The sequence below is a fragment of the Salvelinus fontinalis genome, unplaced genomic scaffold (genome assembly GCF_029448725.1).
Source record: "Salvelinus fontinalis isolate EN_2023a unplaced genomic scaffold, ASM2944872v1 scaffold_0757, whole genome shotgun sequence".
NCBI lineage: Eukaryota > Metazoa > Chordata > Actinopteri > Salmoniformes > Salmonidae > Salvelinus > Salvelinus fontinalis.
Genome location: NW_026600966.1, coordinates 46,839 through 60,178, shown reverse-complemented (window position 1 = coordinate 60,178; position 13,340 = coordinate 46,839). Strand labels below are relative to the sequence as shown.

The window sequence follows — 13,340 nt, the reverse complement described above, 5'->3', positions numbered from 1 at the left end:
AGATGTACAGCACATCTAGTCAATTGGTTGGGCTTCTTAGCTTATCTTCCTAATCACAGGAGAAGCTGTAGATGTCTGAATGACATTTAGAAGCTCACATTCATAGTAACAGGAGTGGGAGCTAATAAGGGATCAAAAGACCCAGATGGAATTCTGGTGTTGAGTAGCCTATAGTGGATCTTCCTTAAGGAGTATAAACTAATGGTAAGCTAGTCCACTGACAGCCTGGTTCAAATAGAGCAGCATTAGGGGACTCAAAATGAAAACATAAATGAACAACAAAAATAAAATGTTGTATTGAGGCCAGTTGTGGTGTTCTCCTCAGATGTAGCCTGGCAAAAGCAACTGACATGGGCTGCACGTCATCCAGGCTATCCATCAGAGGACCCAGAGGACTTGCAGGTGACCAAGCGTTTCCAGGCCTTCTGGACTCCCCAGAAGAAGCCCCGGATGCCTTTCCTCATCTTGGATAATTTAACTGGCAAGAATATGAAAATATGTAAGAATTTCAGATGGACAATTGTCTGATAAAACAATAATTTATTACTTCTTTATATATAATTGTCCCATAAGAACATTTCCCCCCAGGAACACTCACTCATAGGTGGAGAATCCACAGCAATGTACATCTCTGGCTGGTCTGTAGTGTCTTTAAGGACAATGCTCATCTTGGACTGTGATCAGAATTCAAAGATGCACAATTAAACATACATTTCACTTCCTTTACATATTCCTATAATTATACAACTATATTTACTGGTGCCGATATCAAAAAGCACAACCAATGACCATTCAAGAGTACCTTCCGGAGACACCTGAAACCACACCTCTTTAAGGAATACCTAGGATAGGATAAAGTAATCCTTCCGACCCCCCCCCCCCCCCTTTAAAGATTTAGATGCACTGTTGTAAAGTGGCTGTTCCACTGGATGTCATAAGGTGAATGCACCAATTTGTAAGTCGCTCTGGATAAGAGCGTCTGCTAAATGACTTAAATGTAATGTAAATGTAAGAGTAATCTGAGCTTGTCTTACCTTTCTGCCGGTGGCATAATGCACCCCCTCAGATTCCGCATCCTCCACATCATCCCTGCATGAGTCTTCAAGGTCTGAGGTCTTGTGGTCATATGGGTTGGGCACTGAGGGTTTCAAGATGACCAGTAGCTTGTGGGAAACAATGTCAGAGACAATGGAAAGCATCTCCTGATCCTCAAATAAATCGTCAATTTTCAAGGAGCGTTTCAAACGCTTGACCTTCCCAAGGTCAGTGTAGATGGCATCTGCCAGCTTCGATGTCATCTTAGAATTGAAACTTTTTTGCTGGCTTCCCATTTCCTCAATCAGATATTTGGCCACCTCATCATCCAACAATCGGATCAGCTCAGTCACTAGATCACTGATCTGGATGCGCTGATGTTTGTTGGTCCTTTTTGGCATACGGCATATCTTCTTGACAAGCTTCATCAGGACTTCTTCTAATATAAGCTCCCTAATGAAGCTGCTGGAACCGGATGTCACTTGATCCACAGTGGACCACTCCGGCTGTTCAATCTCAGTCTTGATGCTGCTCTGCTCAGCTTTCTTATTCAAAGATTGACGGGTTGTCATTTCATTAAACAAGGCTGTCAATTCTTTCAAGTTGAGTGTAGATTCCAGATTTTTGGTGCCTTGAAGTTTGGATGGTGCATCCATAATTCCGTTTGTGACAAGACAGACAATGTCCTTGTGCAGCTTGGGTGCCTTGTGGCACAGTATCTTCTGTAGGGCTTCCTCTGTGCCATAGCGTTGCATCAACTTTCTATGCACAGACAGTACCAACTGAAAGATGTCTGTTGCCTTCAGGCAGACATTTGCTTCCCTCCACCTGTTAGTCACCCTCACCCACAGAGCACTGGACAGCTTGTTGGTCACATCCTCAACTAGGGTCCAGCTGGCCAGTTTATCCTGGGTCCGAGGAACAATCAGAGAGCGCAGCCGGACAATGATATCCATCACCGCCTCTACGTGAACAATAATATACACCGGTTGGGATGCCTTCACCTCAGCCGAGCCACATCGGCTCTTAACCGTGACCTTGTCCTGGTCTGTCCTTAGGCAGATGTCTGAGGAGAGCGGCCGGACAGAGACTTTGGGTACGATTGAACCCAGACGGTTGACTTCCCTGGTGACTGCACTCGCAATGGCTGTTGTCATCTCCCCGCTGCCGCGCCTCAAAGCTCGCCTCAGAGCATCAGGAGAGCCCATGTGCTCCTCCAGCTCTCTGCAGAGGGCACTTACAATCCTTGCACTTGAGGGGCGGGAGTACGGCGTCTTGAGATCCTTGGTCATTTCCAATGCGGAGGTAACGTCTGGGGAATCGGACATGTCCCGAAGGACAGAAACCACCATGTCCATTGCCACATCAGAGAGAGTGGTGGTCGGGGATGACACAGGTGATGCAAAGTCCTCTGAGTCAAGCTCATACCCATGAAGCAGCTTGGTGATCAGGTCTACAACCACCTCTGGTGTGGAATGCAGACTGGGAGAGTCCTTGTCGGAGGTCTCAATCATATAGGATTCAATTTCACTCAAAGCCCCTCTGACCATAATGTTTGTCTCAGAGTCATCGGGTACATTGTTCTCTTTGAGAGGTTTGATACCTGCCTCACACAGCCCTTTCACATGGATGTTCTCGGAAGACATCACTGCTTCTTGAATAGTAGGTGGTTGATTGGCTATGGTTGTAGCCATGATTGTCCTTACCATCAGAGGACAAAGCTTCGCAACCAGTTCATACTGTGGCTTAAAACTCTCAGAGCGGCTGTCGTTCATGGGTAACGCAGGGATGTCAAGGCCCTGAAATAGCATCTTCCGTATCAGTTTGCCTACTACACCCTCCAGCAGGCAATTAGTAGGGCTTGGGGTCTCATTCCCTCTGTCACTGGTGCTGGAAGGTAACTCTTGCTTCTTGTGAAGGCCAAGAATGGCCTCACTTTGCGCAATACAACCCTCAACAGGCAACTCCTCTACTGCAATCGTGTGCACAACCACATTAACTTTGTTGGTGTGGGGTCCAATCAAAAGCTTGTTATATGTTGGGTCTGTGACATATTGTAAAACACCCCCGCCTGCCGTTAAGATCTGAGCTTTATCTCCAAATGTCCTATCCAGGAGACACAATACTGACTCAGATAGTGGGTCAGTGAACTCCTGAAGCTCTAGGCTGCTCTCAACTTCGAAGGGGCTGAGGCTGCAGCTGATCTGGGAGCTGTAATAAGAAGCCTGCAGCTCTCTCTTGGACTCCAATGTGTCATGCAGCTTTGGATATAAGGCATCTGCAATGGAGTCTGTGAGCCGCTCATCCAAATTAACAGAGAAAATATTATTCAGGCTTTTGTTGGAAGCCTCCTCTTTGGTTTTCCTCAGGATGTCCCGCACAGCTTCCCTTGGGGCAGAAGCAGAAGTGCAAGCATGTCCATTGGATGGTGTCTGGGTGCCAGTAAGGAGTTCCTTGATCAAGAAACTCTGGAGTTCAGTGGCCACTTCCTTACACATCTCCCTTCTGATCTTTAGAACAGCAGGTGTCAGTGTAGCTTTCTCTGGGGTCAAAGGTGTCAGAACTATGGTCAAAGTTGAGGGGCATCTGAGATGATCACCCAGACCCTCTAAGCCATCAAAGCAGGACACCTTGGCAACTTGAAATAAAACCGAACTAATAAGGTTCTGAGCCACAGCAGAGGATTTTGCTGATGCTGCCTGGAGTGTCTCTAAACTAACCTGCTTGGAGGCAGCCATCTTTGTTGTTGCCCTGGTAATGATGTTACTCACAGGCTTGATGGAGTAGCTCATAAACTGGGATCTCAGGCTTTCAAAGACTCCCTTCACTCTTTCTGCCTTCAGGTCTTTGTCAGTGGCAAATACACACGACTGAACAGCATGGAGAGATACAGGGAGAGGAAAGCCCAAGGGTGAAGCCACATCTGTAATATGGATGCAGGACTCTGAGAGTGTCCCATCAAGGCGCCTCTGCAGCAACTTTATCATCTCCAGGACTCTGGCATTGTCCTGTGGTGAGATGGAGCACTCTCCTGAGAGGTTCTCACTGTCTAGTGTGTTCTGGATTCCAAGCAGTGTTGTGCTGAGTATCCTCCTGTCATGGGGAAGCACTCCCCTTAGTGCAGAAGAGGACCGGCTCTGTGGTGCTGGTGTGCTGCATGGTGTTGATGCACCAGAGACGTCACTTCCACTGTCATCATCTTTTTTGGTCCTCATTATAATAAGGATTTCGTCAATGATCTCATCACTGTAGACTTCTAAGTCCTCTGTGATAACATGGGCCGTTGGGGTGGCGATACTCAGAGTACGACCCCCAAGAAGTTTGAAGGACGTCTCCGACCCACTGCCAAGAGGGCCAACAGACACACATTGCAGTGTTTCGCTGGATGATGAAGAACAACTGGAGGAGAGATCAAGCAGCTCCTCGTCCAAAGTCGGAGAAGAGGAAAAAATTCCCTCCATTTTCAGGACAGAGATAACATCCGCAAGTGTTGAATCTACAAGGTCCTCACCTAGTGGGCTACTCCTTAAGTGGCTGACAAACACCCTTGTAGGAGAATGGGAGACTGTGGTGGGAGATGGAGAGCCCTTCTCACCATTCACACTTGACCGCGTCTCCACAATTGCTAAAGACTGGGAGATGACGGAACATACAAGTCCGCCAGCCCGCTCAAAAATGGAGGGGAGGGAAACATCCAAAGGGGCTGGAGGTGTCACACTCCCTCCTTGGCCATTTCTATCTTGGCTGAGGCAGATCGACGAGACCTCAGTAGCATATTGAGTCTCCCGCATAGGGCTCCTGCTAGAGTCAGGTCCAGGAACAGTTGAAATAGAGCTCACAGCCAGGGAGCAAGGAATGTCACTCCTTCTGTCTAAAAGCTTGATAGAGCACGAGGAGGGGCGGCTGCTGGAGGGGAGGTTGGTGTTGGTCTCTTCGCTGGAGAGTAAGGAGGAGAAAGGGGCCAAGGTCAGTTTGACAGGGATGACATGCCCACGACCTACCACAGCAGATAAGGTTCCAGAGTAGTCAGGGGCAGTAGGTGGTTTAGCAGATTGTAATTTAGCAGGTAGTGGTTTAGCAGATTGTGGTTTAGCAGATCGTAGTTTAGCAGGTGGTGGTTTATCAGGTGGTGGTTTATCAGGTGGTGGTTTAGCAGGTGGTGGTTTAGCAGGTGGTGGTTTAGCAGATCGTAGTTTAGCAGATTGTGGTTTAGCAGATCGTAGTTTAGCAGGTGGTGGTTTAGTAGGTGGTGGTTTAGCAGATGGTGGTTTAGCAGATGGTGGTTTAGCAGATGGTGGTTTAGCAGGTGACGGTTTAGCAGGTGACGGTTTAGCAGGTGACGGTTTATCAGATGGTGGTTTAGCAGGTAATGGTTTAGCAGGTGGCGGTTTGGCAGATTGGGGCCTGGTAGAACGTGGCCAAGTAGCCAGGAGGTTCTTAGTAGAGATCTGACTGGAGGAAGAGTGTGCTCGTTCCTCACTGGACAGAGAACTGCTGCTACAACAAGTCTTGACTGGTTCTTCAATGGAGATTGGGGAGGACCTACTGTCAGGACTCTGAGTGAGACAGATCACATTGACTTTGGAGAGTAGGGAGGTACACCTGACAGAGCCCTGGGTTGAATCCTCGTTGGTGTCTTTGCTGATGGAGAGCATACTCTCTGCAGCACTTTCTGAAGCTCTCAGCCTTATAAGGTCAACCAAGGCAGGGATCAGGATGCGATTTACCTCCTCCAATACTGAGCTAGTTATGTGCCCAATCATGAGCAGCAAGTCCCTAACAGTAATCTGTATATATGAACACAGAAAGGTACATCAACAGAATTGATTAAGATTTACAGTATGTTGGAAATCAAAACACATGTTAATCCATATCCAAAATATTTTTAAAGTAAATATAACAAGTATACCTTTCATTTTTTGTTGTTGCAATTATTCTATATAACATGTGTGGTCTCCATTGTTGCAATTTAATCATCTTCCTCATCTAGACTTTTTACATTTACCAAAGTGGCAAACGCATATTACATCATATCATCCAAATACAGTGGCAAGACAAAGTATATGAACCCTATTGGAATTATCTGAATTTCTGCATGAATTGGTCATAAAATTAGATTTAATCTTCATCTAAGTCACAACAACAGATTAACACATTCTGCTTAAACTAATAACACACAAATTATTGTATTTCTCGTGTCTGTACTGAATACATCATTTAAACATTCACAGTGTAAGTTGAAAAAAGTATGTGAACCCCGAGGCTAATGACTTCTCCAAAAGCTAATTGGAGTCAGCTAACCTGGAGTACAATCATTGAGACGAGATTGGAGATGTTGGTTAGAGCTGCCTGCCCTAAAAAAACTCACAAAATTTGAGTTTGCTATTCACAAGAAGCATTGTCTGATGTGAACCATGCCTCAAACAAAAGAGATCTCAGAAGACCCAAGATTAAGAATTGTTGACTTGCATAAAGCTGGAAAGGGTTACAAAAGTATCTCTAAAAGCCTTGATGTTCATCACTCCACGGTTACACAAACTGTAGATAAATGTAGAAAGTTCAGCACTGTTCCTACTCTCCCTAGGAGTGGCCGTCCTGCAAAGATGACTACAAGAGCACAGCGCAGAATGCTCAATGAGGCTAAGCAGAATCTTAGAGTGTTAGCTGAAGACTTAAAGAAATCTCTGGAACATCCTAACATCTCTGTTGACGAGTCTACGATACGTAAAACACTAAACAAGAATGGTGTTCATGGGAGGACACCACGGAAGAAGCCACCGACTGTCCAAATAAAAACATTGCTGCATGTTTGAAGTTCGCAAAAGAGCATCTGGATGTTCCACAGCGCTACTGGCAAAATATTCTGTGGAGAGATTAAACTAAAATGTTGTTGTTTTGAAAGGAACACACAACACTGTGTGGAGAAAACAAAAGCACAGCACACCAATATCAAAACCTCATCCCAACTGTAAAGTATGGTGAAGGGAGCATCATATCATGGTTTGGAGCTGCTTTGCTGCCTCTGGGTCTGGACAGCTAGCTATCATCAATGGACAAATGTATTGCCAAGTTAATCAAGACATTTTGTTGGAGAATTTAACCTTTGTCATTTCCTTTATATATTCAATTATGATGTAATTATGTCAAATAAAACAATATGTCTCACAGCAAAAGACTATCACACTTCTGCTGATTCAGTGAAAAGGATTTGTCTGAAATGTTATCAATAGATTCCCCAACTTTCTGAAAACCGTCCCTGTGATGATGTATGAATAAACAACAATGAAGCCCTTTCAATCTGATATTTTTATGAGGGTGGGATTCAATTTGAAATTGAAATCAAATGGGAAGATTTGACATGAATGCTCCAATAGAGCCATACTCACAGGTTGCAATTGAGCATCCGAAATTGCACCCTATTCCCTATATTGTGCACTACCTTTGACCAGGGTAGAGCACTAAACAGGGAATATGGTGCCATTTGGGACGTAACAAAAGATAAGACAGTTTGAGTTATGCACAAATGTCCCAATAAACAACCCAGTGAGTTATGAGAGACTCAATCACTGGATAACAGTGCCACTGATGACAATTTGGAAACTTCCTGTCAGTGCCAGACAGACATTTTAACTGCAGTAGCAGGCCTTGCTGAACTCATTGTCAACAGCGAGAGAGAGAGAGAGAGAGAGAGAGAGAGAGAGAGAGAGAGAGAGAGAGAGAGAGAGAGAGAGAGAGAGAGAAAGAAATGAACAGGACAAAAACAAACCAAGTTAAACTGGAAAGGGGCACTGATAAGGCTTTGAAATGTTTTAGAAAGGATTTTGCCTCAAAATTATTCTGAGCAGACATTCTTTCATTTCAGTCAGAGGTAGTCTTGAGTGAATTCCATCTTAAAATGTAGGAAAAAGAAGACCCAAGTTTGCCCCGTCCTAAATAGCAATACAATTATATCAAGTCGGGGTCAAGTTGGGGTAAGTAAGCATTTCACTGTTAGGTCTACTACACCTGTTGTATTCAGCGCATGTGACAAATGACATTTTATTTTATTTTATTTGATGACACCTGACATTGTGATGTGACCACTGTGCTAAAAAATAAATACATAAATATCCTGTAGAAAAATAGATTGTATTTACAACCAGTGGGAAATCATTCTGCACTGTGTGAATCGTTTGTGTTTCCACAAGTTTCTTATGTGTTTAAGTTTTGAGCTTTGGCTGCCTACTTCATTTCCTACATGCCTTTTGAGAGCCCTCATCCTAGAATCTTCACTATGAATCCCAGTGACCTTTACAACAGTTCTAATAAAAATGGTGGACTTTGTTTCAGACTACTTGATAGTTTTTAGACTTCTATGTCCTCAAAGGATTTAAGCATAACTTTATGCACCCCCCCCCCTCTTCATAATCTATAACTAAAAAATAATGACTGCCTCTGTAGCCAAAATGTCAAGATTTGTCCAAATCATTTTGCTTTTTGAAAAACTGTCAAACATCAACCAATGTGTTATAGATTAGGTAATTACTCACGTTTGGCTTCTGTCATGGCCGTTTGAGGAGCAATCCAATAAAAACGAGGCCAAATCAGCGGGTGCAGTTATGGACATATGCCATCTATGGCAAAAAAAGAGGCCTCTTAAAATGGACAAACTTTAAAAAAGATGCTATATGTAATTGTGTATGGTGGCTGGGGATTGATTGTGAGATAGTGTACTTCATGGACCATGCTTGACCAGCTCCACCTCCTTCTGCAACCCCCTTACTTTCCATCAAAGCCCAGGGATCCTCTTCAAATGTATATGTGCATGTGGAGTTGTGCTACGTCCTCATAACGCCTCTTAGTCGTAGTCTATGACCTACCCTCTAAGTAACCTGTAGTTAACCTGAGGTCACCCTCCCCGGTTCTGTCCCTCTCCATGTCTCCTGCAGGTCCTGCTCATAGCCAACCACCCAGAGCTAATATCTGCCATCCTACCTGACTTCCAAAGGAATATGAAGGAATATGTAGAATGTGACCTGCAGGACATTTTGCCACATTCAACCTAAAAATCTCCACCCACAGACCAATTAGGCACTGGAAAGATTGTGAGTATTAAGACACACATTTCTGCTCTTTAGAATCAACAACTAGATACCGTAAATGGTCACACTTATTAAGTTTCCATCCAACCCCTTTTACTGCGAGTAAAGTGCATGGTGGACAAAAAATAGGCCTGATGGAAACAGGAAATTTGTTGGTCAACTTTCCAAATGTCGTGAATAGTGAACACATCAAAACTATGAAAAAAACACATATAGAATCTTGTAGTATCCAAAAAAGTGTTAAACAATTCAAAATAGATTTGAGATTTGAGATTCTTCAAAGTAACCACCCTTTGCCTTGATGACAGCTTTGCACACTCTTGGCATTCTCTCAACCAGCTTCACCTGGAATGCTTGCAGGGTGAACAAGGCTTTAGTGACAGCTCTTTCACAGACTCTCCTTCACAACCAGACAACTAACCATTCCACTACTGGAGAATCCTAGCATCATCCAGTTAGTCAATGGGCCTGGAATGAACTGTTGTAGTTGGACACTGGTCATGCCCCAGAACAACAACCATCAATGGCTACTTTGTCTCCTCACTCTGTTAGGACAAACTAATGTTCCGATCACCTTAAAGACTTTGAATCAGAGCTGTACAAATCAAATCAAATTGTATTAGTCACATGCGCCGAATACAACAGGTGTAGGTAGACCTTACAGTGAAATGCTTACTTACGAGTCCCTAACCAACAATGCAGTTTAAAAAAATACAGATAAGAATAAGAGATCAAAGTAACAAGTAATTAAAGAGCAGCAGTGAAATAACAATAGCGAGACTGTATACAGGGGGGTACCGATCAGAGTCAATGTGCGGGGGCACCGGTTATTTGAGGTAGTATGTACATGTGGGTAGAGTTATTGAAGTGACTATGCATAGATGACAACAGAGAGTAGCAGCGGTGTAAAGAGAGTGTGTGTGTGTGTGTGTGGGGGGGGGGGGGGCACTGAAAATAATCTGGGAAGCCATTTGACTAGATGTTCAGATCTTATGGCTTGGGGGTAGAAGTTGTTTAGAAGCCTCTTGGACCTAGACCTGGCGCTCCGGTACCCCTTGCCGTGCGGTAGCTGAGAGAACGGTTTATGACTAGGGTGGCTGGAGTTTTAGACAATTTTTAGGACCTTCCTCTGACACCGCGTGGTATAGAGGTCCTGGATGGTAGGAAGTTTGGCCCCAGTGATGTACTGGGTCGTACGCACTACCTCTGTAGTCTCTTGCGGTCGGACGCCAAGCAGTTGCCATACCAGGCAGTGATGCAACCAGCCAGGATGCTCTCCATGGTTTAGCTGTAGAACCTTTTGAGGATCTGAGGACCCATGCCAAATCTTTTCAGTCTCCTGAGGGGGAAAAGGCATTGTCATGCCCTCTTCATGACTGTCTTGCTTGGACCATGTAAGTTTTTTGGTGATATGGACACCAAGGAACTTGAAGCTCTCAACCTGCTCCACTGCAGCCCTGTCGATGAGAATGGGGGCGTGCTCGGTCCTCTTTTTCCTGTAGTCCACAATCATCTCCTTTGTCTTGATCACATAAATATATTTTCAATTTGAGGTCTTTCCCTGTGTTGAAAATCAAGTATAGTTTGGTGGTAAGGGCAGTGTCCTGTTTTTTTGGGAGCAGTTTTCAGTTGTGTACATTGCATATGTCTTAGTAAAACGCCCTTGATGTTTATTATGATGTTATGGGGGTGGGGAGGGAATGCAACAATATTGTATATTGTTTGGGGAAAAATATGGGGTCAATTTCACGCCTTAAGTATTGAATTCAAAATAAAATAAATCGTAAACATCAGAAATAAAGTTGAAAATGTGAAGAATGAGAGAAGTGATGGATGTTAAGAGAATCGTTTGTAGATTTGCAAACAAAAGGAGCAAAACTGATTTAAAAGCAGAACAAATTATTTGAAAACTAATTTAAAAATAGTCTTTCATTTTAACTTTTCAAACAACCAACCCAATTGAATCGATTTCGCTCTTGCCTGCAGTTACTACCTTTGGGTAGATGACTTGGATCTTTGCTTTCCCTGCCAGTTTTTTTCTCGATTGCGAGTTTTGGTGGTTTTATTTTGTCCTACTCAGTTGTGTAATTTTATGATTTCATGTCTATAGACTGTTTAGTGAGGAGCTAAACCGGAAATTGCTTCTGCTACATTTTTTATGTACCATTCCTGAGATGACTAATACAAGAAATGATTGACAGTCATTTTCAGCGTTCTATATAACCGGTCTAGTTTCCTGATCATATTGGAGCTCCCTGCTATGTGTTGCTCTGGATGTCTTAGTCTAACGTCTGTAACTAGATGCTTAAAAACCTGTAGAATGAGAGTAGTTACTCAATATTTTTCTGTTTCTCAAGGCTCAAACACCTATGGGTCCATTCGGCAAAACCACTCCCACCATCACCGACCGAAGTTGCAGCCATTGTGTCCTTTCCAAATAGCCTATTTTTTTTGTATTTAATTACTTGTAAACTTCATACTTTGTATTAGTTCCAATAGGCCTCCAGTGTTGTTGTTTGCTTGAACAGTCACTGAGGCTGTATTTAACGTAAAACGATAGTTATTTCAGATGCAGCAGGTTTAGATATTTAGCTAACTAGCATTGATAGCTTAGCACCAAAGATACAGGCTGAGAGACTAGAATTCCTGTACATTTATCCTGTAAATGTCTTCTAACAGGCTTAATGTTAAATCAGAATTTCTGAACCAAGAGGCGAAACATCACAAGACTTTCTTGAACGCTTGCGAAACAAACCAAGCAGACCAGGGCGGGGTTTAAGAAGTGAAAATTCTTGCACTGGTTGTTAATTTTGTCAATCTAAAGGCACAACCAGAATTCGAGCCAATAATAAGTAGTTGAACATGTTACTCCACAAACTTGTGAAAATGACATGTTTTCATTTGAGTCAAAAAGAACTTTATCGATGGAGCCTTTTGATTTGACAGCCTGCGATTTGAGATTCTTGGATCCAACGGCCGTGTCTTTGTGAGACGCAGAGTAGGTGAACGGATGATTTCTGCATGTGTGATTTCCACCGTGAAGCATGGAGGAGGAGGTGTGATGGTGTGGGTGTGCTTTGCTTTATTTAGAGTTCAAGGGACTCTTAACCAGCATGGCTACCACCGCATTCTGCAGCGATACGCCAGCCCATCTGGTCTGTGTTTAGTGGGAGTGTCATTTGTTTTTCAACAGGACAATGACCTAACCCACCTCCAGGCTGTGTAAGGGCTATTTGACCAAGATGAGTGATGGAGTGATGCACAAGATGACCTGGCCTCCACAATCACCTGATCTCAACCCAATTGAGATGGTTTGAGATTAATTGGACCGCAGAGTGAAGGAAAAGCAGCCAACAATTGCTCACCATATGTGGGAACTCTTTCAAGACTGTTGGAAAAGCATTCCAGGTGAAGCTGGCTGATAGAATGCCAAGAGTGTGCAAAGCTGTTATCAAGGCAAAGGGTGGCTACTTTGAAGAATCTCAAATATAAAATATATTTTGATTTGTTTAACACTTTTTTGGTTACTACATGAATCCATATGTGTTTCATAGTTTTGATGTCTTCACTATTTTACAATGTAGAACATAGTAAAAATAAAGAAAAACCCTTGAATGAGTGGGTGCATCCAAACTTCTGACTGGTACTGTATAGTTTACACCAAAGGGTAAAATCTATATATTTTCAGCAAAATAGTGCGTCTCAGCGTCTGTGGTCTATGATTTATGCTTAATGATGTGGACTGCAAATTACACCATAATGGGGGTAGGCCTGGGCTCACAGAAATAAGAATGAATAGAATGGGCTTGGAACTCTAACCCTGGAAATTGACTGGTAAACTCATGGGTACACTGCCAACGGCTGCCTGGTATTGTGACGCAATAATTTCAATTGTAGTTTTGAATTTCTCTTCATTCTTATTTCTAAGCCAGTTTAATATTCAGTAGCAACCTCAGATGAAGTACGATGTTTTACCGGCTCATTTTGGAGACCAACGTAGACTAGACCTGTAGCATGGACAGCGACGAGGCCCGAAAAGTAAGTCAATTTCTATCGCTATAGGCCTAGCCTTGAAATGATTGACTGTAGACAGTTTTTGTATTGATTACACTGAAAAATGTATGGAAAAGGGTGCATGTCTGAGGTTATGTGTAAATCCCCTGCTCCCAAAAAGGCTCTTACATATTCATTTTTATTTACAAATACAAAAAAATTGCATGGATG

The 13,340-nt window shown here is 43.4% G+C and overlaps 1 protein-coding gene across 1 annotated transcript; it reads right to left on the bottom strand.

Moving 5' to 3' along the window:
* Positions 1–128: 128 nt before the first annotated feature.
* Positions 129–2,579, bottom strand: LOC129847197 (uncharacterized). Its single transcript, XM_055915019.1, has 3 exons — positions 1,035–2,579; positions 599–674; positions 129–478 (listed from the first exon to the last, which is right to left on the bottom strand). The coding sequence occupies exons 1-3, from the start codon at positions 2,547–2,549 to the stop codon at positions 372–374; spliced, it is 1,698 nt and encodes a 565-aa protein (XP_055770994.1). The 5' UTR covers positions 2,550–2,579; the 3' UTR covers positions 129–371.
* Positions 2,580–13,340: the final 10,761 nt, after the last annotated feature.